The sequence below is a fragment of the Oncorhynchus kisutch genome, linkage group LG25, assembly GCF_002021735.2.
Source record: "Oncorhynchus kisutch isolate 150728-3 linkage group LG25, Okis_V2, whole genome shotgun sequence".
Lineage (NCBI taxonomy): Eukaryota > Metazoa > Chordata > Actinopteri > Salmoniformes > Salmonidae > Oncorhynchus > Oncorhynchus kisutch.
The window spans coordinates 8,327,571-8,353,583 of record NC_034198.2 but is presented as its reverse complement, the minus strand read 5'-3'; the positions used below and the strand labels follow the sequence as shown (position 1 = coordinate 8,353,583).

The 26,013-nt window shown below is 41.3% G+C and overlaps 1 protein-coding gene across 2 annotated transcripts; it reads left to right on the top strand.

Moving 5' to 3' along the window:
- The first annotated feature begins 1,613 nt into the window (after positions 1–1,613).
- Positions 1,614–26,013, top strand: LOC109869960 (inhibitor of nuclear factor kappa-B kinase subunit alpha). 2 transcript variants are annotated; one of them, XM_020460280.2, is made up of 22 exons: positions 1,614–2,088; positions 2,279–2,385; positions 7,601–7,695; positions 9,090–9,207; positions 9,443–9,512; positions 9,594–9,682; positions 9,819–9,908; positions 10,043–10,167; positions 10,280–10,387; positions 13,163–13,298; positions 13,563–13,757; positions 13,922–14,024; positions 14,254–14,377; positions 14,608–14,759; positions 14,975–15,036; positions 15,221–15,330; positions 16,309–16,358; positions 16,520–16,625; positions 21,147–21,294; positions 22,526–22,662; positions 22,804–22,903; positions 24,146–26,013. In XM_020460280.2, exons 2-22 carry the CDS (start codon positions 2,281–2,283, stop codon positions 24,206–24,208), a joined length of 2,286 nt encoding a protein of 761 aa, XP_020315869.1. In that variant the 5' UTR covers positions 1,614–2,088; positions 2,279–2,280; the 3' UTR covers positions 24,209–26,013. The 2 variants fall into 2 exon arrangements, with proteins under 2 accessions (XP_020315869.1, XP_020315870.1); XM_020460281.2 differs by having other exon boundaries at positions 1,652–2,048.

Below are 26,013 nucleotides of genomic sequence, written 5' to 3'. Positions count from 1 at the left end.
GGTAACAGTTGAACAAGGAAGGAAAAATTAAACCGCACACTGCTCTGACGAAGGCCGTGAGGCCGATACGTAAGCTTATTAAAGATCAGTGATACTATCAAGAGCAGTGTGAGACTTCCTTTTTCCTTCATATTTGAGATTCTTCAAATAGCCACCCTTTGCCTTGATGACAACTTTGCAGACTCTTGGCATGATATGGCTGACTTGCTTAAACAAATGTGGCTTCTACTGACAATTCAGATGTACAAACTATGGAATAAGGGGACAACGAGCGGATAAGAGGCAATCTGTAATTTCGATTAACACATTAATGAGCGATCTATGATGGACGTACAGTAGTCAATGTAACTATTAGTTCAGCACTTTTGAAATGTAACAGCGCCAGCATTCAGAACATGGGATATTCTTACAGTATTCTCCCTGTACACAAAGTCAGAACCGTAGAATAAATAAAGGGTATAAGCAGACAATGAAAGCTCTTACAATATTTGATGATGACATTTCAGGCTATAGGCTACATGTGCACCACAAAGTCAGAACAGTAGGTTAAATTATGAGGGGAAAAGGGACCAAATTATTAAGGTGAGCCACATGTGCTACTAACAGCTTACTATATAATAAACACTTTATATTACTTTCTTAGCTACAGTATACATACACCCTGGTATATTACATACTTTATGTAGCAGCATACAATACATTTTTTCGACTCACCTTGTTGTGCTGTGCTCACTTGAACAGGAAGGTGGCATGGCGGTCCTTCGTGGACAAATTTTGTCATCAAAGTCTGTAATTCTCTGGATTTATGGTACTTTCAAGACAACTGAGAATTCTGAAATAATAAAGGTAGAATCATGACATTAGTGATCTTCAGGCCCAAGTCTCCCTGTAGATTTTGCTGTGATGTAGTGTTCCCGTGAGTGACAGAACACTGAACTACTAGAGAACATTACCAACCCCAACACTTCGTATTTTCCAACATTACCAACCCCAACACTTCGTATTTTCCCGGTGGCTGCCCCACCACCGCAGAAAGCACTGAGCTAGGCTGAATCACCTGCATTTTGGAGCTGCCTTACTCAAGAAAGCAAAAAAAGAGACCATGTTTTTATGCTATATATATATATATATACATTTTGTTTGCCTGTTTTGCGTGTTATTTGGGCATTAATACGTGCCACATATCAGTGTGCAAACAATGTAAAAATAAATAAATCATTGAGTTATTAAAGCTGCATAAAAACATGGTCTCTTTATTTTTATTTATTACTTTTTTCACTAAACAGGTGGGGCTCAAAACAGGTCCCATCTTCCCTGAATGGCAGGTCGCCACTGGGTGAAGGTAAGGGTCAGTTTTGATAGGCTAGTCAGTTTAAGCATCAGCTGTTTCCTTATAGTCCATGGTGCACCTTGGAAGGAACCACGCACTGTACAGGGGCGAAATACAACTGACAAAATACAACTGGCAGATCTTCTTTTTTTTTTTACACATAATTATGACAAAACGTTGGCTTAATACTAAATGTATCATTTTTTAATAAAAAAGAATTGCTCAAATCTAAGTGGGCACGTGCCTTTGTGCCCCTTATGGGCATGATGTCTCTTTCGGACACACCCCCATATCATTTTTTTTCTCCTCAGAAAAGCAGCCGGGTTTTTTGGCGACGTCACATCTAGGAAAGTACACATTCCTGTCATAGTGCATTACTCGAACACAAGAAGATCTTTCTTTTTATGAAAAAACGGCAGCTGACTGTCTTATGAAATATCGTAATAATTAGCTATTATTACACCAAGATTTCTGTAATAACCAGCTACATTCTTTTTTTTTTCAAGCAAATAGCTGGCTGTCCAACGAGCTAACTGTGCTATCTAACGTTAGCTAGCTATGTTTACTTTCGTCTTCAAGCTTCGTTGATCAGTCACGGGTGCAACAACCCTGCAAGGGAAACATGGGCGATTGTGAAGTTTAAACGTTTATCTTTATATTGCCCATTGATCAATTTTGTTTACGGACATCAGACAGGGGAGCTAAATTAATAGCTAAGGTTAGTTAGCAACGCTAGCTGACTAGCAACACTAACGAAGGTATGGCAAACTTGAAAGTTGTTTAGCTAAATAGCGAACGTTAGCTAGCTAGCACTAGCTGTAAACAGTAGCTATCAAGCTAACAGTTAGCTAGTAAATGCTTAATTTACCGCATATGTGGCTAGTTAGAAATGTTGACAATTTGCATAGCCAAATGTAACATTAATATTCCTTGTTATTACTGTTACAGCAATGGATAAGCCTCCTTTCAGACAAAACCAAAACTGCGGGAACTGGGAATTGAAAGAGAGATTGGGCATGGGCGGTTTTGCCCATGTCTACCTGTATCAACATCATGTAAGTATTTAACTAACGGACACATTTTCAGAAGTAACCCCTAGTACTCTAAGCTGTTCCAGAGTCCAGACTTGAATCATGGTAGCTGAATATTCTACCAAATCAGACAAAGAGTTGGATGTAATGTTTACATATAGTTGAAAGGAAGTTAACCACTTCCTAGATATGAATAGTAAGCATGAATGGATAATATCACAGCTCAAATTTGCCAGAAGATACCTACCCTACTGTTACACTGAGCTGCACAGGGATGTGAATGCAATCATGATTACTGTGAAGCTGGTGTGTTAATGGGTTGGAAAATGTACCTCAATGCAGGGATGGGATATGCGCTGTTTTACAAATTGTACCTTTATCCACAATGTTTCATGGAGAATGTTGGAATAATGCTCGTTTTTCTGAACACTGCCCTTTTTGTCCTCGTGCTAGCTTGGAGTAGACACAGCAGCCATTATGGGATGGCACATCATGTTGAACAACAAATGAGCTGATTGGCAAACACTGCCATTCCAAAATGGGTCGCCGTGGCAACTACTAGCTAGTAGGGCCGGGACGATACTGTATCGCGATACACGTTAGTATCGTGGTACGGAAACACAACACAAAGCGAATTTAACATCTTTAGTAAAAGAGACTTAATGTTGGAAACAAACACCATTATGTTGTCGTCCAGAGTCGAATGTATTTATTTTCCAAGCTAAAACACACAACATTTTTAAAGCAGGTTTTTAAAGGACCAATAGAATTTGGTCTGCTTCATGTTAAAAATGTTGCATTTGAAAAAATATTGCGAAATGGTATCGTCCTGGCCCTACTAGCTAGCATGAGGATGAAAAATGGCAGTTTTCCGGGAAAACTAGCAGTATTTAAGTCTTCTCGATAGAGCAGTGTGAGTAAAGGTACAATTTGGAGTAGTGGCACATCCCATTGCTGCATTGATGTACGTTTTCCGATTTATAGCTCTCACGTGCTCCACGGAGAAGCTCATTTTTTAATTTTTTATTAATTTTTTATTTCACCTTTATTTAACCAGGTAGGCTAGTTGAGAACAAGTTCTCATTTGCAACTGCGACCTGGACAAGATAAAGCATAGCAGTGTAAACAAATATAACACGGAACCCAAACCGGCTGCGTGCGATCGTGCATACAATAATTTTTTCCTCCCGTACCACAAACGATAATGATGAGCTGGTTAAAATATCAAAGCAAACTCTGAACCAATTACACTAATTTGGGGTCAGGTCGAAAGCATTAAACATTTATGGCAATTTAGCTAGCTAGCTTGCACTTGCTAGCTAATTTGTCCTGGGATAACGTATAAACATTGAGTTGTTATTTTACCTGAAATGCACAAGGTCCTCTACTACGACAATGAATCCACACCTAACACGGTCAACCGAATCGTTTCTAGTCATCTCTCCTCCTTTCAGGCTTTTTCTTTTCTGGACTTTATATTGCATCTATTGGCAACTTTCATAAATTAGGTGCATTACTGCCACCGTCATCGTTTGTCTTTCAGTCACCCACGTGGGTATAACCAATGAGGAGATGGCACGTGGGTACCTGCATCTATAAACCAATGAGGAGATGGCAGAGGCAGGACTTTCTGCGCGATCTGCATCACAAATAGAACTGACTTCTATTTTAGCCCTTGGCAATGCAGACGCTCGCGAGCAGTGTGGGTGCAATAATAGAATAATATAGATTTCTAAATGTATTTTATAACGGTAGGGTCAGTATCTTTTGGCAAAGGTCAAATGCCACCACTTGAGAAAAACACCCTGTAGCTTAAAAATACCAAAAGTGGACACACTCCAATCAGTTTCTGAGACAGTTTCCCAGACTTTGTAGACAGTTTAATGCTTAAACCTCATCTTTATCAAATTATCCATTAAAGATACCAACTCAACCTACTTACGTCTACATATGGGTGGTTTAAATTGTATCTAATTATATTCCCAGAATTATTTGATCAAATCTCTAGTAATCGATTATACACACTGTCGTGTCTTTGGCTATGCCGGATTAATTGCTATGACATGCTATTCTATAAAATAATTTCTCCGTAATTAATATCACCTGATTGAGCTAATCATGTAAATGTAATTAACTAGAGAGTCAGGCACAACAAAATAATATTTATAGAGCTGTTATCTTCCAAATAAACTCTTAAAGGTTTAGTAATATTTTACATCAATAGCAGTCAACATTAATCGTCATTTTACTTCAGTCTCATAATCTGAAAGTTGTTATCTTCAAGAACCCTGGCTAACAATTTGAATCAGCAATACAAAATTGGGTTTTATTATTTATTTACTAAATACCTAACACAGGATTACATATACAAAGAATGAATTATACCTAGATAATTCTTTACGTCATAGGAAAACATCCCTAGTGGGCGGAACAGATATGACAGCTTGTTACACAAAGGAAAAGGGGCTGGGTTTGAGTGAAAGAGCGGGAGACTGGGGAACAAAGGGAAGAAGCTGTGCTATCGTAAATACAGTATCTTATGCATTCTAAATTACCGCCCATTTGGAAAAGGAAAATGCAATAAATATTTACTCTGAGCTGCGCTTCAGTAGGTTGGTGGTAGATGGAAGACCGTGTTGCCAAACCGAGTCCTCTGTCCTTTGAAGAATGTTTCTGGTGGTCACTTGGATAAGTAGTAGTATAGTAACGTCGTTGTGTGGTAGATGGGATACTCTGTCTGTTCCTTCCTAACCTGCGTTTGCAGCAGCGGTGGCTAACTCAACGGCTAGGAGGTATCACTTCTGTCGTGAATAAGAGTTCAAAGTTCATACCATTTGCAACCAAAGCTCATGCTGATGTTGGCTTCGTTCTGTAGTTTTTTCTGAACCATTCTGACATAGGATTGTCACCCTACCTCATTGGAACAGAGTTATGTTGTCGTCAAGGCTTTATATAGGAAGGGAGAAAAGAGGTGTGTGTCATAGTTTACAACCTCTGTCTCTTCACGTGGGCGGGCCACTGAGTGAGCAGCCCTAATTTATGAAAACCCACATCTCACATTTTAGAAGGTAAAATCACATTTCATCCCATCACAAATAATTTCATATACAAACATTTAAATTGAACAACAATTCCATGTGAATCTGATAACTCTGATGTATAGACTTTCCACTGTAGAGTTTGTCATCTTATCATTGATGAGAATGTCTCAGATGACAACCGAACTGACATCATATTCATTAAGTACCGCTGCACATGTTCAATTGTTTCGATGACCAGAATATAGTTAATTTCCCCCCACATACTGATGTTCCCAGAATCTCTATGTTAACCAAGTAAAAAAAAAAAATGTAACCTCAGTAGGTTAGAGAAGGAAAAAGGGGGGAAGAGGTATTTATGACGGTCTTAAACCTAACCCCCAGGCCAACATCATGACAAGACATACAATTTATCATATTTTCATATATTCACAGAATCCATATAAAACGTAAGAAATTCTTAGGTACTCACAACAACCATTCCATTTGCTTTTTCAAGGATTCTCCATAGCTACGAAGGAGCTCTCCAAACATACTCCCAGCAGAACAAAAAAATACACTTTTGTTTCCTGGACAATGACCATGGGATCCTCAACGGTTCTCTAACCTCTCCTCTCAATACTACCACCCCGTGATATTCTATGATGGGCAGTGAATGAACAGAACCCTAAGATAACGTTATATCAAAACTTATCCACATTTCAAGCATCTGATTAAGCATATGTCTATGTTAATCCAAATGTCAGATTAAGACTCATTTCCATATTCACACAACTCTTATATCCTAGTCACACACTGCTATTCTCAAACATACCTAATCAATTAGTTTTTCAACAATATTTTAACCTGCATTTAACCTGCATTTAACCTATCTCATGACTTATTCCTAGGATAATGCAACTCATACATTTACATCTTTCAATACTTCTAACATGTGGTACAGGTTTAAAACAATTACAAATTCACCTTACTATCTTATACTATATCATAAATGGTCTTAACTAGTTCACACAGATTCCGGATGTTTTTAACATTAAATGGCCAAAACAATTTCACACAGATTCTAGATATTTAACGCTAAATTACCAAACCCAGGGCATACCTGGCTAGCACATTTAAAATAATTGGAATTCACCACTTCTGAAAATCACTTTTTTCAGAATGAGGTCCTTCTTCCAATAGGGTTTCACCGGGTAACGTGTTTCACACAGAACCCAGAGTCACCCTGGCCACTCACCCCTAAGACCGCACCAATCCCCACTCTGATCAATTCGGTGTCGGGACGTACCCCCCTCACACATGAATACCCACTCAGAGCCTACGTAACAGGCTTTTCTTAACTCGACCTTAATTGTTTTGCTCACCTCTTTATTTAAAAAAAATAATAAGTTTGAGATGTGGTATCCACTCGGCTCGCTGCATCTCAGAGCAAAGGTGGGTCCATCTGCTTCGTTCCCGAAGTGTGGTCTCCCTGAGATCCCAAGTTTGAGGGATCCCTCTTGCATGATTTACCCAGGTCGTCAGGAGCAGTCACCAAGTGAAGATTCACATCCCATCCTCATCGCCAAATGTGGTGGTTAATTTCTTTACTATCAAATGAGGAGAGACAAACTTGTCACAAGTCAGCGTTATACTCAAACTAAATCTTTAATCCCTTATTAATAAGGAAGCAGGTCAATACAACACACACGCATAAAGTGAATCGATTGAGTGCTCTACGATAATGATGGCTGGTTGACGATTCACGATCAAATGATTCGTTGAGAGCCCCGAGACAAAAGTACAAAGGTCTTTTATAGCCAAGATACACCCCTTTCAACCTACATGACAAACAACAGATATATAGAATGGGTCACAAGGTTAAGATTTGTATGAAAGATACCTATAATACATAGCAGACAGTATCTGCTGTGTCAACAGTTTTCATTGTATAGAGACCAGTGTCTGTCCCTCCGACTCCAAACTGGAACCATCTCTCTCTGGTACCATATCGAACAGAAACATTAACTCATGCTCTGGAATGCTCTTTACGTTTTATCACCCAAAATACATTGTAAATCTCCTCTGTGTTACCTCCCAGAGGCCCATCCTCAGTATAACACACACACAATAGTTAACAAAATACTCTATTCTGTTGCTTAAAACACACATTTGATGCAATAAATGTATTACAACATAATCTTGCTATTTTTCCACCATAGGACACATCAGAAAAAATTGCGGTGAAAATGTGTCGCCTGGAGTTGACAGCAAGAAACAAAGACAGATGGAGCAGAGAGATCCAGATCATGAAAAAGTTTGTCTGTCGTATTATCCTATGTACATCATTGAATGCCACACACGTTTGAACTGGGTGACATTTACTTTTTCAATGAGTGAAATATCGGCATTTGCTTCTTGTATAGTGCATTCGGAAAGTATTCAGACCCCTTGACTTTTTCCACATTTTGTTACGTTACAGCCTTATTCTCAAATTGTTTAAATGGTCTTTTCCCCCTCATCAATCCACACGCAATACCCCATAATGACAAAGCAAAAACAGGTTTTTAGAAATGTTTGCAAATATATTAACAAACTGAATTCACATGTACATAAGTATTCAGACCCATTGCCTAGTACTTTGTTGAAACACCTTTGGTAGTGATTACAGCCTCGAGTCTTCTTGGGTATGATGCTACAAGCTTAACACACCTGTATTTGGGGAGTTTCTCCCATTATTCTCTGCAGATGCTCTGTCGGGTTGGATGGGGAGCATCGCTGCACAGCTAATTTCAGGTCTCTCCAAAGATGTTCGATCAGGCCTTCATCAGACCTTGTTTCTTATGGTTTGCACTGTATTTATCAAGTACAAAGTCTTTAGGTGCCTTTTGGAAAACTCCAAGCTCGATGTCATGTGCCTTTTACTGAGAAGTGGCTTCCGTCTGTCCACTCTACCATAAAGGCCTGTTTGGTGGAGTGCTGCAGAGATGGTTGTCCTTCTGGAAGGTTCTCCCATCGCCACAGAGGCACTCCTGAGCTCTGTCAAAGAGACCATCGGGTTATTGGTCAGACCATCGGGTTATTAGTCACCTCTCTGACCAAGGCCCTTCTCCCCTGATTTCTCAGTTTGGCAAGGCGGCCAGCTCTAGGAAGAGTCTTGGTGGTTCCAAACTTCTTCCATTTAAGACGGATGGAGACCACTGTGTTCTTGGGGACATTCAATGCTGCAGACATGTTTTGCTACCCTTCCCCGGGTCTGTGCCTTGACCCAATCCTGTCTCGCAGCTCTACAGTCAATTCCTTCCACCTCATGGCATCATGGTTTTTGCTCTGACATGCACTGTCAACTGTGGGACCTTATATAGACAGGTGTGTGCCTTCCCAAATAATTTCCAATCAATTACATTTACCACAGGTGGACTCCAAGTTGTAGACACATCTCAAGGATGATCAATGGAAACAGGATGCACCTGAGCTCTATTTCGAGTCTCATAGCAAAGGGTCTGAATACTTATGTAAATAAGTAAATACATGTTTAATACATGTTTGCTTTGTTATGGGTTATTGTGTGTAGATGAGGCATTTTTATTTTTATTTAATCCATTTTACAATAAGGCTGTAATGTAACAAAATGAGGAAAAGGTTAAGTGGTCTGAATATTTTCCAGATGCACTGTATTTATCAAGTACAATGTTTTTCTTGCCTATTCAGGTTGAGTAATCTCAATGTAGTGACAGCCAGAGACGTGCCAGAGGAGATGAAGCACATTGCCTTAAACGATCTTCCACTGCTGGCCATGGAGTACTGTTCCAAGGGAGACCTCAGAAAGGTGGGGCAGCTGAAGATGAATACTTTATTTTCCATTCCCCTTGTAGTCCACACACTTATTTTATTTGCTATAAACCCACTTGACATATACAGACTTCCGAGTGGTGTCAGCCATGTTGCAGTGCCCCTGGATCAGTGAGGGGTTAAATACCTTGCATACGGGCACAGTGACACAAATGGTTCTGTCATATGAGCAGGCATTTGTCCAACAATGTGTTTATGGTTGAATTTGACAGATGCTGAGCAAGCCTGAAAATTGCTGTGGACTGAAAGAAAGTGAAGTACTTTCCCTGCTCAATGATGTTGGTATGTACTGTACCCCACTGTTGTATTGTGCATAATTGTGGGTCTGCATAGAACTGATTTCTGAATGGTCTTTATATGCAGGTTCAGGCATCCAGTATTTGCATGAAAACAAGATCATACACAGAGACCTTAAACCAGAAAACATAGTGCTCCAGGAAGTCAATGGAAAGGTAACCTAATATTTATGGACCAGCACAGTGTTATCATGTTTTTTTTTATATAACTGTTTACATTTTTGTGTTATTGATGTTATTGACTACTGTTAATCTTGCAATCTTAATATGTCACAATGTTTTCCTTGTTCAGTTGGTTCACAAAATTATAGACTTGGGCTATGCCAAAGACTTGGACCAGGGGAGTCTGTGCACTTCATTTGTGGGAACACTGCAATACCTGGTGAGCATATTATCCCTCCTGCAAGCACTCCTAGATTCCTGTTGACTTAACGTTGCGACATTGTCTCTGTCTGTTAGTCACGATTGATTAAAACCGGACTTACTAATTGATACTTGCATGTCTTTTCCCCCCAGGCCCCTGAATTATTTGAGAATAAGCCTTACACTGTCACAGTGGACTACTGGAGTTTTGGCACAATGATATTTGAATGCAGTTGTGGGTTCCGGCCTTTTCTGCACAATCTTCAGCCTGTCCAGTGGTAGTTGTCCCTGCACATTTAACAGTTTTCAAGTGTTAGTTTCAATTCTGAGTGATCCTCCAAGGGAGACTAGGTAACCACCCTGAATGCCATTTGATATGTTATTCCTCAGGGCCAGCAAAGTGCGGAACAAAGGTCCCAAAGACATCATGGCTGTGGAGGAATTGAATGGGGAAGTCAGATTCTCCACACATTTACCATACCCCAACAATCTGAGCAGGTCAGACACCGTCACATATTCTATTCTAGTGTCATTATTACAGTGCTTTCAGGAAATATTCATACCCCTTGACTTATTCTACATGTTGTTACAGCCTGATTTCAAAATGGATCAAATATATTTTTATATATCATCTACACACAATACCCCATAGTGACAGTGGAAATCGGTTCTACAAAGTATTGACTTGGGTGTGAATACTTATGTAAATTAGATATCTGTATTTAATCTTCAAAAAATGTGCAACAATTTCTAAAAACATGTTTTCACTTTGTCATTATGGGGTATTGTGTGTAGATGTGTAATTAAAAATATATATAATTTAAATTCATGCTGTAACACAAGTGTGGAATAAGTCAAGGGGTATGAATACTTTCTGAAGGCACTGTAACCACCGGTCTTATTCTGTCTGTGTATAGCAGGGGTGCCCAGCTCTGGACCTCGAGGAATGTGTGTGCTGGTTTTCATCAAATCAAAATCACATTTATTTATATAGCCCTTCTTACATCAGCTAATATATCAAAGTGCTGTACAGAAACCATGCCTAAACCCCAAACAGCAAGCAATACAGGTGTAGAAGCACGGTGGCTAGGAAAAACTCCCTAGAAAGGCCAAAACCTAGGAAGAAACCTAGAGAGAAACCAGGCTATGAGGGGTGGCCAGTCCTCTTCTGGCTGTGCCGGGTGAAGATTATAACAGAACATGGCCAAGAAGTTCATAGATGACCAGCAGGTTCAAATAGTAATCACAGTGAACAGGTCAGGGTTCCAGGCAGAACAGTTGAAACTGGAGCAGCTGCACAGCCAGGTGGACTGGGGACAACAAGGAGGCATCATGCCAAGTACTCCTGAGGCATGGTCCTAGGGCTCAGGTCCTCCGAGAGAGAGAATTAGAGAGAGCATACTTAAATTCACACAGGACACCGGATAAGACAGGAGAAATACTCCAGATATAACAGACTGACCCTAGCCCCCCGAAACATAAACTCCTGCAGCATAAATACTGGAGGCTGAGGCAGGAGGGGTCAGGAGACACTGTGGCCCCATCCGATGATACCCCCAGACAGGGGCCAAACAGGCAGGATATAACACCACCCACTTTGCCAAAGCACAGCCCCCACACCACTAGAGGGATATCTTCAACCACAAATTTACCATCCTGAAACAAGGCAGAGTATAGCCCACAAAGATCTCCGCCACGGCACAACCCAAGGGGGGGGCGCCTACCCAGACAGGAAGACCAAATCAGTGATTCAGCCCACTCAAGTGACGCTCCAGTGCCTTTCCGTTCACCTTCACACCTCCTGGGCCAGACTACACTCAATCATATGACCCACTGAAGAGATGAGTCTTCAGTAAAGACTTAAAGGTTGAGACCGAGTCTGCGTCTCTCACATGGGTGGTTAGACCATACCATAAAAATGGAGCTCTGTAGGAGAAAGCCCTGCATCCAGCTGTTTGCTTAGAAATTCTAGGGACAATTAGGAGGCCTGCATCTTGTGACCATAGTGTACGTGTAGGTATGTACGGCAGGACCAAATCGGAAAGATGGGTAGGAGCAAGCCCATGTAATGCTTTGTAGGTTAGCAGTAAAACCTTGAAATCAGCCCTTGCCTTAACAGGAAGCCAGTGTAGGGAGGATAGCACTGGAGTAATATGATACATGTTTGGGGTTCTAGTCAGGATTCTAGCAGCCGTATTTAGCACTAACTGAAGTTTATTTAGTGCTTTATCCGGGTAGCCGGAAAGTAGAGCATTGCGGTAGTCTAACCTAGAAGTAACAAAAGCATGGGCAAATTTTTCTGCATAATTTTTGGACAGAAATTGTCAGATTTTTGCAATGTTACGTAAATGGAAAAAAAGCTGTCCTTGAAGCAGTCTTGATATGTTCGTCAAAAGAGAGATCAGGGTCCAGAGTAACGCCGACCTTCACAATTTTATTTGAGACGACTGTACAACCATCACGATTAATTGTCAGATTTAACAGAAGATCTCTTTGTTTCTTGGGACCTAGAACAATCATCTCTGTTTTGTCCGAGTTTAAAAGTAGAACGTTGGCAGCCATCCACTTCCTTATGTCTGAAACACAGGCTTCCAGCGAGGGCAATTTTGGGGCTTTACCATGTTTCATTGAAATGTACAGCTGTGTGTCATCCGCATAGCAGTGAAAGTTAACATTATGTTTTCGAATGACATCCCCAAGAGGTAAAATATATAGTGAAAACAATAGTGGTCCTAAAACGGAACCTTGAGGAACACCGAAATTTACAGTTGATGTGTCAGGGGACAAACCATTCACAGAGACAAACTGATATCTTTCCGACAGATAAACCAGGCCAGAACTTGTCCGTGTAGATCAATTTGGGTTTCCAATCTCTCCAAAAGAATATGGTGATCGATGGTATCAAAAGAAGCGCTAAGGTCTAGGAGCACGAGGACAGATGCAGAGCCTTGGTCTGATGCCATTAAAGGTCATCATCCTTATCTTTTAGCCACAGACTCATTTTCAACCTGGGAAACCAGGGTCCTGTTCATTAGGGTGCCAAGTAACAGAACATCGAGATAAAAAAAAAACTCTTATTGTGGAGAACAAATATGGTTGTCTGTCAAAAGTAGAACAGGGAATCGTGTCAGCTCAAGTTATGACCACATTCTGAAAGTTTCACCTCATTGAGCAGCATAAATCGAAAACCAGGATGATAACTTGAGGGAAACGACCATGACCTGTATAGATTGAATTTGGGGGGGGGTGTTAATTTGCATTGCACTCATTCAGGACACTCCTGGAGCCCATGGAGATGCTGCTGCAGCTGATGCTGAAATGGGACCCTGTCCAGAGAGGAGGCAAGACTAACGCTGACAGCAAGAAACCCCTGTGCTTTGAAGTGTTGGAACAGATATTATGCATGAGGGTTAGTTCTGTAACGTATCATGCTGTATCTCTTGAGCTAACAATAGTCTTTCAAGTGTCTCTTAAGGCTGGGCTCTTATTTGATTTTCTCATGGACAATATTCAATTAACGCTTCTATTTCCCATAGTGTGTTAATGTACACATAATATCGTTTTTAAACAAATGTTAAGTTTGCCTGCTCGTGCTTGTTATTTTTGGATTGACTCTTATCTGCTAGCCAATCAGCTTCCTTTATTTTACCCATATAATTTATCCCATTGGCAGGTTGTCCACATCCTGAACATGACCACGGCCCAGGTCCACTCATTCCAGCTGGCCCCAGATGAGAGCCTCCATAGCCTGCAGCGCCGCATCGAGACTGAGACCAAGATCGAGTTGGTCAACCAGGAGCTGCTGCAGGAGACAGGGGTGTCGCTGGACCCCAGGAAGCCCGCAGCCCAGTGTGTCCTCGAGGGGGTGGTAAAAGACTTTGGTTCCACTTTGCTATTTCAGTGTTGTAATGTTGTATTTTGTTAGAATATAGTTTTGATACAGCACATTGGAAAATCTTAATCACCTGTTTAGCATTAACATATTTAGCAATTGACCACCATGTAAAGTGGTTGTCTTTGTGTGTTGTGCAGCGAGGCTGGGACAGTTACATAATCTATTTGTTTGACAAGAGTCTCACCAAGTACTCTGGTCCCTTCAGTGCTAGACAGCTGCCTGATAAAGTCAACACTATTGGTGAGTACTGCCTTCTCTGCCTGCTGATAAATATATTGAGAGATCTAAAGGCGATCGGATGGAAATACAAGCTCATGGAATTAAATAGAGGTAGTGTTTTTTATTCTTAGACAACAAAAACAGAATTGAGCATTCAGTTAAACTTGTGCTCCTTCCATCGTTTGGTTCAAAGATGTCTTCAGTCATATGTACCAAGCCTTATGTAGGAGCTTGTTGTCCTTTTTCCTAGTGCGGGAGGCTAAGTCCCAGCTGCCCCTGGTGGTGCTGAAGAAGGTGTGGGGCGAGGCGGTGAGCTACATCTGTGGATTGAAGGACGACTACAGTAGACTGTTCCAGGGCCAGAGAGCTGCCATGTGAGTAAGCCTGCTTTACTAGACACTAAAAGAGTGAAGCTAAAGGAAGCAAGATTCTTTCTTTTGAATTTGGTAATGTCTCAAACTGGAATAGCTGAAAGAAGTTTCCAGACTTGCTTTGGAAGAATCAGCTCTTTGCTTTTTCATATGGCATGTGTGATCTTGTTATTTTGATGTATGTTTTAGTTTTTTTAACAGACAAAGTTATTATATTCTGTGTGTTTGTCCAGGCTGAGCCTCCTGCGCTACAACACCAACCTGACCCGGTGCAAGAACGGCATGTTTGCCTTCTCCCAGCAGCTGAAGGCCAAGCTGGACTTCTTCAAGAGCAGTATCCAGTACGACCTGGAGAAGTACAGCGATCAGATGCACTATGGGATCTGTGAGTAATGGCTGGCTGATGATTGGTAGTGCCAGGAATGGTCACCCACATGGCCTGCAGCTGAAATTATACCCTATTCCTTATATTATTGAGCGCTGCTTTCAACCAGGGCACAAATGAGGGAATAGTGCCATTTTAGAAGCAATCATGGTTTTGTATTATGATAAGATAGTGTTGGTTATTTTCATGAGATTTGTTTTTTTCCTCTCCCACAGCCTCTGAGAAGATGCTGAAAGCTTGGCAGGAGAATGAGGAGAAGGCGGCTGCATATGCACAGGTACTGGTTGGGATGGATTTTTGGTATTGAAGGCATGGGTTGGTCATCTTAGTTGAGCTGCTGTCTGAATGGCTTGAGGTACAAGTTAACCACAGATCTAGGATCAGATTTCCCCACCAATCCTAATCTCCCTAGCTACACCTGCTGTCTGAGCCCGATGTGTAATGTATGTTCTGTCCACTAGGTGGCCGAGGTGAGCCACCTGGACGAGGAAATCATGTCGTTACACTCAGAGATCGTGGAGCTGCAGAGGAGTCCCTACGCTCGTCGCCAAGGAGACATCATGGAGCAGCTGTGAGTGTTCTACTCTAGGCAGGAATGACAGGCTGTCTGCCTCTACTGAATTAAATGCATGAAGGGTCTAGGACAGTGGTTACAAAACCAAGATCACTTTCGAAGTCAAAAAGCAAGCTGAGATCTACTGCTCAGATTAAAAAATATATATATTTTTACATTAAATTGACAAACGGTTTTGTAGGAATGAGGTTTGGGCAGTTGGCCTAATACCTTATCACAGCATATTGGCTATATGATTGATCATATTATATTTCAAAACTCGAGCTTTGATAACAAAATAGATCAGTTGGTTTAGCACTTGTGAGGCACTGTGGAGCATGAAATGAAATAATTCGCTTTTTTATTTTACTGGACTGATGGTACCTGCATCTGATGGTCAACGAGGTCAAATCACAACGTCCGTGATCTTCAGGTGGAGAAGTCGGAGATCTAGAAAGATGCCAGGGTTTCCGACTTGGAATTCAGAGTTAGAGCTATCCGATTGGTCAGCGCAGTAGATGCACTCGATTTAGTCACAGATTTGCCCTTTCCCGCCGGGTAGGCGGAGTTTGTCTCATGGGAACACTTTGCTTACCTGGTGCGCAGGACTTGAATCAAGTGAATATACTGACAAAAGGTGAACAATATTTTTAAAAAGGAGCGCAAGCCTTTATTGTTCATTGGCTTTTCTACAGAAATATTTGGTGATCGACTAGGAATGCCTTGAAGATGGCGATCGACCGGTTGGCAACCACTGGTCTAGGAAGGGCCAGGAAGTTGTGGAAGTAGATGGAGCCTCATTGAAATGTTTGGCTCCTGATTTTGCTAGTAGCTGACCTGATGTTGTTTGTCACTTGCATTGCCTGTCCTATACATCTAGAGTACTCAAATGCACATATCAAGAAGAAAAGGTAAACCGCTGTATCATTCTGAAAGCCTCAAACAAGATTTAAATGAATGTTCTACGAGAATTGATCTTTTATTCCTTGATTTCAGGGAGGACAAGGCGATTGAACTCTACAAACAACTAAAAATGAAATGCCGAAGTAAGCCACTTTTGTGCAATAAATACAGTCACTGCATTGCAGCCATTTTCAATTTCAAGCCACTGTAGTACTTTTGGATATTGAATAGAATCTGTAATCGTACGATGGTAGTTGTATAAACACTACCACGTTCTGACACCTGTGTGCTGTTCTTCCCTCAGCACCTGACCCTGGTGTGAGCAGTGACAGCTCAGAGATGGTTAAAGCCATTATACAGACTGTCCAGAACCAGGACAAGGTCCTGAGAGACCTCTACACACACCTCAGGTAAGCAGGGTCTGGGACTGTTCAGTGGACTGTCACGTCACCAACTGAACGCTGCAGATAGAAATTCCCTTAATAAAGCTGACCTGATTCTATACTCTGTATGTTAGAGAGGCATGCGTCTGTTCTATGCTATATATTTTTACCTCATTCTTAACCTTTCGCAACAATGTGCCTTACTGCTGAGGTTCCCAAACTGAGGTCTGCGGCAGGGGGACCACGGCCAGATTTCTAATTGTATTTATATTATATGCATTGTTTGTTTATTTTCTATGAATATTGCTAACAACAGATTAAACCAATTTTGGCTAAGGGATTTGTAAATTAAGTTAAGAGGGTGTAATACAATACTATGTAATATTAATCTACAGTATGTTCTTAACCATGGGCAACATGGTCCTGGGAGGCTCACAAGGATATTAGTATCCATAGTACTTCTTGTAATTCCACCCCAAAATGTTGTTTTTGAACATAAATTCACTGTAAGGTAATCTATAGAACTGCAAAGTTTCTTCTCTGCAAAATGTGTAGAATTGCAGGAAATTAGCTTGGGGTCATGCAGGGCCTATAGTTTGGCATGCTTTCTCTCTTTATTCAGCTATTAATTGGCTACATTTGGATATTATGATATAGTTTAAAAAAAATATGGCTAATACAATTTAGCAATGCCAGTCATTACTCTTCTTTAGAAACAAATGTATACAATGCAATTCTAAAGTACAGTGTCATTTTGTGAGAGACATATAGACATGGCTCCAGTAGGCTAGCCAAGACAAATGCTAGGTGTCTTTTTGTTGCTTTCTTTTTGCTGACAGTCAACAGTTGCCTGCATATATTCACTATTTAAGGTTTACTGTTGTAAATCACTTTCCCTAAAATACATAAATAAGCTCTGTGAGTAGATTGATGGGCACTTCTTTTTGCTCAAAGGTGTTGGTGCCTCGTTTCAGGAGCTGAACTAAAAGATCCCAGAAATGCAAAAAAATCGTATTTCTCTCGAATGTTGTGCACAAATTTGTTTACTTCCCTGTTAGTGAGTGTTTCTCTTTTGCCAAGATAATCCATCCACCTGAGAGGTGTGGCATATCAAGAAGCTGATTAAACGCCATGATCATTACAGGTGCACCTTGTGCTGGGGACAATTAAAGGCCACTCTAAAATGTACAGTTTTGTCACACAACAGAATGCCACGGTTGTCTCAAGTTATTATTATTTATTTATTTTTTTGGGGGGGGGGGGGTACTTCCTGCAGACTGCAGGGGGGGGGTCCATCACCGCTGTTGCCAGAGAATTTAATGTTAATTTATCTGGTGTAAGCTGCCTCCAATGCTGTTTTAGCGAATTTGGTATTACGTCCAACCAGCCTCACAACCACAGACCACATGTGGCCACGCCAGCCCAGGACCTCCACATCTGGCTTCTTCACCTGCGGGATCATCTGAAACCAGCCACCCGGACAGCTGATGAAACTGTGGGTTTGAACAACTGAAAAATGTCTGTACACATTGTCAGAAACGGTCTCAGGGAAGCTCATCTGCGTGCTTGTCATCATCACAAGGGTCTTGACCTGACTGCAGTTCGGCGTCGTAACCAACTCATTGGGCATATGCTCACCTTCGATGGCCACTGGTACACTGGAGAACTGTGCTTTTCACGGATAAGTCCCGGTTTCAACTTTACCGGGCAGATGGCAGACAGTGTGTATGGCATCGTGTGGGCGAGCGGTTTGCTGATGTCAACGTTATGAACCCAATGGTGGTGGTGGGATTATGGTATGGGCAGGCAAGCTACGGACAATGAAAACAATTGCATTTCATCGATGGCAATTTGAATGCACAGAGATACCGTGATGAGATCCTGAGGCCCATTGTCACTCATCTGCCGCCATCACCTCATCTTTCAGTATGATAAAGGATCTGTACACAATTCCTGGAAGCTGACAATGTCAGTTCTTCCATGTCCTGCACACACACACCAGGCATGTCCCCCATTGAGCATGTTTAAGATGCTCTGCATATGAAAGCGTATTCCACTTCATGCGAATATCCAGCAACTTCGCACAGCCATTGAAGTAGATGTCGCGCTACATGAGGTAAATGGTGGTTACACCAGATACTGACTGGTTTTCTGATCTGCACCCCTACCTTTTTTAAGATATGTGACCAACCGGTGCAGATCTGTATTCCCAGTCATGTGAAATCCATAGCTTTAGGGCCTAATGAATTTATTTCAATTGAGTGATTTCCTTGTGAACTGTAACTCAGTAAAATCTTAAATTGTTGCATGTTGTGTTTTTATATTTTTGTTCAGTGTACAAATAGCATAACATTTACATGTGTAGTCTTCAAATCTAATTTGATTTGTTACGTGCTTTGTGAATAACCGGTGTAGACTAACAGTGAATTGCTTACTTACGGGCCATTCCCAACAATGGAGGGAAATAACAAACAAAAACACAGGGAATAAATACACAATGAATAACGATAACTTGGCTACATACACAGGGTACCGAGTTGATGTGCAGAGTTACTGTATCTACTTTAATTACCTTGTATGTACATATAGGTAGGGATAAAGTGACAAGGCAACATGATAGTAGCAGCGGCGGTGGCGGCGGCAGCGTATCTGAGTCAAGAGTTAGTGCAAAATGGGTCAATTCAGATAGTTAACCAAATACCTACCTGGACTAACTATTTAGCAGTCTTATGGCTTTGGGTAGAAACTGTTCAGGGTCCTGTTTGTTCCAGACTTGGTGCTTCGTTACTGCTTGCCATGTGATGGCAGAGAGAACAATATGACTTGATTGGCTGGAGTCTTTGACAATTTTTCAGGCCCTCTTCTGACACCGCCTACTATAGTGGTCCTGGGTGGCAGGTAGCTCGGCCCCAGTGATGTACTGTATACGCATTACCCTCTGTAGCACCTTGTGGTCGGATGCCAAGCAGTTGCAAAACCAAGTACTGATGCAGCCAGTCGATTATGCTTTCAATGGTGTAGCTGTAGAACATTTTGAGGATCTGAGGGCCCATGCCCAACCTTTTCAGCTACCTGAGAGGGAAGAGGCATTGTCGTGCCTTCACAACTGGTGGTGTGTGTTTGTGGACCATGGTAATTCATTAATGATGTGGACACCGAGGAACTTGAAGCTCTCGACCCGCTCCACTACAGCCCGGTCAATGTGGATGGGGGCGTGATCGGCCCTCTGTTTGCTGTAGTCCACAATCAGCTCCTTTGTTTTGTTGAGGGAGAGGATGTTGTCCTGGCACCATACAGTCAGGTCACTGACCTCCCTATAGTCTTTCTCGTCGTTGGTGATCAGGTCAACCACTGTCTCGTCAGCAAACTTTAAGGATGGTGTTGGAGCCGTGCGTGGCCACACAGTCGTGGATGAGCAGGGAGTACAGGAGGGGACTAAGCACGCACCCCTTGGAGTGGGTCAAGGGTGTGTTGGATAATGTGTTGATGTGAGCATGACCAGCCTTTCAAAGCATTTCATGGCTACAGATGAGTGCTACGGGGCAATAGTCATTTAGACAGGTGACCTTTGTTCTTGGGCACAGGGACTATGATGGTCTGCTTTAGATATTACAGACTGAGTCAGGGAAAGTTTAAAATGGCAGTGAAGACGCTTTCCAGCTGGTCAACAAATGCTCTGAGTACACGACCTGGTAAGAGTATTTGAGCGGAGCGAGGAGTGTGCCAAATTTGGCTGGGGCGTAGAGCAAGTTTCCCAAAGGCTGGAACGTTGGCCTTCTCGCCCTCTCCAATTTCGCTTCTATAGCTTTCCCAAGTAGTGCTCATATCATCAGCTCAGGGCATGCCCAGCCCAGCATGCATTTGCAGTCTACTTGTCTGATGCTATATAGCCCTTTGTTTTAGCTACTGTCATGGAGTTTGCTAAATATTTTCATAAAGAAACTGATAAAACACACAGGTGCAAAATCAAGGTGACTTACAAAGTTGAGGCGCAAAGAGAGGGTTGTGGTCAGATTTGCCAAATGGAGGGTGAGGGGAGTGCTTTTTCTGTGTGTAGACTGTGACAGAGTAGGTAAATGTTGAACTGGAATACCAAAATGCGCTGAACAGTTACTGTCCCAACATGTTTTTACTGGTCCCAGGCCATCGTTAATGTCGGACCCTGCACGCAAAATAAAATAAATTAATATGCCAGAAAACAATAGGCTAAGTGGATTTCCACTCATCGTTACCACATATGGAAAGTGCAAATTCACTCACATTGTATGGAAATTCATTTTCTCTCCCTCGACTGCAACCACGGCACACACAATGCATACAACCAGGTACCGAAAGGCGGGACAGACAGCAGACCGTCAAACCAGCAGTATTTCGCCATCATTGCTGATTTTGACTGACAGGCGCCTGACCTATTGAAAGATCGCTAGGAGATGCATATTGTTCTTTCTAGAGGAAGAGGGCTCGGAAGACTTTTCTGACTAACGAATTGAAGAGTAGCCTACTTAATTTAAGTGGAAAACACTGTTTAACTTCTGTTTCCCCATGCAGTAAGATCTTATTGAGCAAGCAGAAGATCATTGACCTGTTCCCGCGCATCGAGAAGACACTGGAGAACATCAAGGATGCCGACAACACCGTGATGCAGATGCAGATTAAGAGACAGAGAGAGTTCTGGCACCTATTGAAGATTGCCTGTGTGAGTGAGGATGAGGTTTTATCTATAGAACTTCAGTAAAGTTAGTCATAATATCATGAAGTCATATAACTTACTATAAGATGGCATTGGGTTATTTTAAGTCATGTGCAATTGACCCTTTGCTATGCCTCGTCCCAGATTTATGGGCAACCAATTGCTGATCGGACACGAGCTAACCTTGCTCGTGTTCGACAAGCCTCAAACAAGCTCTAGTTTTAAACACATGGAAGCCAATGATGGCAATGGCAAAAACCAGATTTTTCATCAAAAAATGTATTGTTTAAATGGCAAAATAATGTAAAAGTGCACCAGGGTACTTGCGACTGTGATCCCTAAAATGCAGAGCCTGTTGGGGTATTTTTTTAATCCAAAATTATACTTTTGTTCCATTGTTTGCTAGCAGGTTAGCTAGCTACACTGGCACTGCCTCCATTGAAAATGCTAACTAGCCATTAAAGTTGCACTATGCAAAAATCGCTCTGCCATTTCCTCATTGGTAAAACTAGTAGTTCACCTAATTTCATTTTGTGACAAAATAAGATGGTACAATGATTCTCTATACTATCTAAACCACTGCTAAATATATTTTCAATAACCAAAAATATTGTTTCAGCTGGTTGAAGCTTGTGTACAAAACTTAAGAACGTGAAGCATAGATATAACGCACGCTTCTTAGACTTGTTTTCAAGTAGAATGATATATTTCTATGTGAATTTGGTCAGGTCCTGTTTTTTAACTTGTTTTTTAACTTGTTTTCTATAAATGTATTAACTAGTTAAGCTAGCTATATTATGCATATAACACCTATTGTCAACATTTATATGATTTGAGAGCACTAATTAGCTCCGAGAGTGGTTAGTATCTTTGACTGCATGCTGACAGTTTATTCAGAGCCATCCAGTGTCTAGTCACACCTAAAAACATAATTTTACCATGATCCTGTGAAGCAATTGTTATGACAGTCCACCACAACATACCAGGGGGTCTCCTGATTAGCAAGAAGCAGTCTGCTTAATTTCATTGTTTATTAAAAATACTGTTTACGATCATTGTGAGGGTTTTTCTCCACTAGTTTGGAGAATTGGGATTCCCAGGAAAATGCCTGCGGTTGCAACAGTAACCAAGGGCGCGGACTTGACTTAGCAAAGGGTACATTTTCTATAGAATTCACTTAGCCTAGTTCATAATGTGAACGTGTTCTATATGAGTAATGGCATTTGTCTTCTCCCAGGCTCAGAATTCTGCAAGGAACTCGATAGCAGCCAGCCCAGAGTCGTCCAACCCTCTGCAGGTGTCCCAGTGGGCCCAGTCTGCCCAGCCCATCAGCTCCCCTCACCCACTCACCTCCCTACCTGGACCCAATGACAGGTACTGGTCAATACAGCAGACAGGAAGGGTTTGTGTTTTGTGTAGCAGATTGAAAGGAATGTCCAGACATTCAGCAGCAGACCAAAAAGAATGTCCTTTGTACATTGTGAATTATTCTGCCTCTCTCTCTCTCCCTTCCAGTGATGCTGCCCCACGACTGCTTCAGGAGAACCAGAAGTACCTCAGTCAGCTGACCAGCCTGATGCAAGAAGCTGCTGACGAGCAGTCCAAAAGCGTAGTGGTAAGTTAGGCCATTTTCTCAAAGCTAGCTAGACTTGTAATGGAATCCTGTTTCCTGGTATTCTGTCAATGCAGTGTCTTATATTCCACTGTTGCACTTCACCACATTTTCTTCAGTGTGTTAGAGAGACTGCCGCTAAAAATCTACTTCTGTTTTGAAAATGACCTATGTGGCATCGATAAAGAGTCAAACATTTTATTCTAGTGTCAAAATTTACTACAAAGTGTAAATAGGATAATTAGGGTCATAAAGTTAGTCTAATACAAAATGGAGATTTGCGAGAATATGGCAAAAAAATGTGATGTAACATAATAAAGGGTACCGTAAGTTTTCCTTGGGTTGGGTTTATATTTCAATCCTGCCCTCAGCTGGCAGCAACCAAGTAATCATCAATCGCAGCACAGCTGCATGTGACCCGTGTAGTAATGGTCAGTTTGGTTTGACATTCGATATCCCTATGGGGCTAGTTGGGGACCATCAGTTAATTACACACGGAATAAAATATTGGGACAATTTCAATAGCTTCAAATTTCAATTACTTAAAACTGTCAAACCAAATCTATTGTAGAAATTCATATACAAATATTTAAAGCATTTGAGACAACTAAAAGATGTGCAACATTAAAATATTGTCGCATTTAAATTGTGACAAAAGCCCAAATCAGAAAGTTCAGCCCCCCTTTAAGTCTTTATAATATGTGATTCACACCTGAAACACATACTTTCTTCTTTAGTTGGCACCACTGGTGTGCGTCATTTACCCAGCACTCTCTTATGTGGGTCAACTCCCTATAAGGGTGGGATTAAGTATCCCAGGTCAGGAGCGTGATGAGGTTCTGAGTTCGTTCCTTCTCATTTGGCCTTCAGGATGTCTCTTATCTGACCTTGTTAAGTGTAGAACATTACCTTAAGGCTAACTGAGTTTGAATTTAGACTCTGATCCATTTAAAACAAGTCTGGGGAGGTAGCCTAGCGGTTAAGTTGGGCCAGTAACCGAATCCGTGAGCCGACTAAGTGCTAAATCTGCCTTGAGCAAGGCACTTAACCTTACTTGCTCCTGTAAGTCGCTCTGGATAAGAGCGTCTGCTAAGTTACTCAAATGTAAATAGGAGGTTGGCTGCCTTGCTGGAGGGAACGGAGATTAATATCTAAACCACAACCCAAACGCCATTCTACAGCGGCAACCTTAAAACCTGACCTCAATGTAGCTTTGTGTCATAATCTCTTGGTTTGTCTTTGTAGGACCAAGATTGGAGCTGGACTAAATATGAAACGTCTACAAAACTGCAAAAACGAAATGTGTGAATTCGTCAACCACAGGAGACTGCTGAGGGGAGGATGGATCATAATAATGGCTGGAATAGAGTGTATGGAATGGCATCAAACACATGGAAACCATGTGTTGAATACCATTCCATTCATGCTGTTCCAGCCTTTTATATGAGCCCGCCCTCCCCAATTCAGGTGCCACCGGCTGTCTCTGATGTCAACAACAAACAAGGCATTGTCTAGCTAATCCCTGCCTGCTCTCCAACCAAGTAACACTAAGGACTGAATGTCGTTAACAAAATGGAGTCACGGTTATGTTGTACATTGTGATGTGTGGTCATCCACTTTAACGACTAGCCGGAGGCCCCCCCCCCAAAAAAATGGCTGATAAAAAATACACATGCTCAATGACTCACTTCTCCATTTTCTCAGCTATTTGGTGGGAAAGGTAGATAATGTAGCATGGCTATTATATGAACAAAAAAACTGATTATCTGAACACAAGACGTCAGTCGTCCTTTGCTCTTCAAGCAAATGTCACCTTTTCCTCACTGATTATTGTGCAAATCTAAGTACCACTATTCATCAAAATCCACATTTTACTATTAATATCATATCAAAGTATCTAAACTGTTAAATCAGGCGAACTGTAGCATCTGATTGTGAGTGAAAGTTTTGTAATGACGGAGTATAGCTACAGTGTGTTTGGGCTATGGAAATGGGACTGATAAGAAAGCTTGATATGCATGCACATTTGTATTGAGCCTCATCATGTCTCCTGATGTGACTCAACACAAGGAAAACCACAAAAGATGGAGGTGGTAAAAGGAAATTACAATCAAGCAACAGCACTTTGACACTCCCAAGTATCCTTGTTCCCTTCTATACAGAGGAAGTAGTCAGACATCTGGGGGATGGATGCCCTCTAGAATCCTGTTTATGAGTCTGCTCTAGTGACACAGCTCTCGTTTCAATCATCCAATGGGACAGGAAATGTATAAACTGTATTTCAAATAAAGTCATGCATCGATCAAGGGGATAGGGTTTTGATCATGTGTGAATCTTATTTTGATTTAAGAAAAGTATTCTATCATGACTACACTCTTTCCATAGAAGGGGGGGAAATATGGAAATCCCATAGTTACTTTGTGACAAAGGATGCTGGTCTGTTTCATATGTTGGAATTGTTGATATGTTTAAACCTGAAAAATGGAATACATACAAGTTAAATTCAGTTTTTTGTGTGCATTCTTTTCACTGGATGCTCAATGTATGGAAACAAATGGCGGGACATGGTAAATTATTGAATGTACTGTAGTTACAACCCTTGAGGTGTAACTTAAGTGTTGACTGTAACAAAGATAAAGTGGATGCTAATGCTCCAGAAAGATGTATTTATGTAGTTAAGTGCAATGGACAACATTTATTTTTAGTAGTTAAGTGATATCAGTTTCCTTCATTAAGGTTTGTTTCCATCTGATGGTTTTAACCAGTCTGAATGTTTACTTTCTAGCAATTGTATAGATTAACATTTTCTTGGTATTACAATAAAAAATGACTTTGCATGAATTTGTATTCCTTACATTGGTTCTGAAGATGCTCTTTAACTGTATCAAAGCAGTCCCCTGGCTGCTGTGGATTGAGAAAATGTAGCCCTACTTTACTATGTTTGTGGTACTTGCTATTTCTGCCAGTGGTGGTTACTATGCCCATATTTCTGCTTTACCAAATTCCAAAGGTTGATTTTAATATGCTTGCTGAAGCTTGAGGAATGTGTGTAAAGAAGAAACCTGTCCGCAAACAAACAAGCTGTGTCTTTGGTTTACTGTGGTTACATGATT

What these genes read in the sequence shown, in the direction of transcription:
- LOC109869960 (XM_020460280.2), top strand. Translation starts at nt 2,281, where the DNA reads ATGGATAAGCCTCCTTTCAGACAAAACCAAAACTGCGGGAACTGGGAA. An exon ending in CCAAGGGAGACCTCAGAAAG is followed by an intron (nt 9,208 to 9,442) that starts GTGGGGCAGCTG and finishes TGAATTTGACAG; the next exon opens with ATGCTGAGCAAGCCTGAAAA. An exon ending in TCAGATGCACTATGGGATCT is followed by an intron (nt 14,760 to 14,974) that starts GTGAGTAATGGC and finishes CCTCTCCCACAG; the next exon opens with CCTCTGAGAAGATGCTGAAA.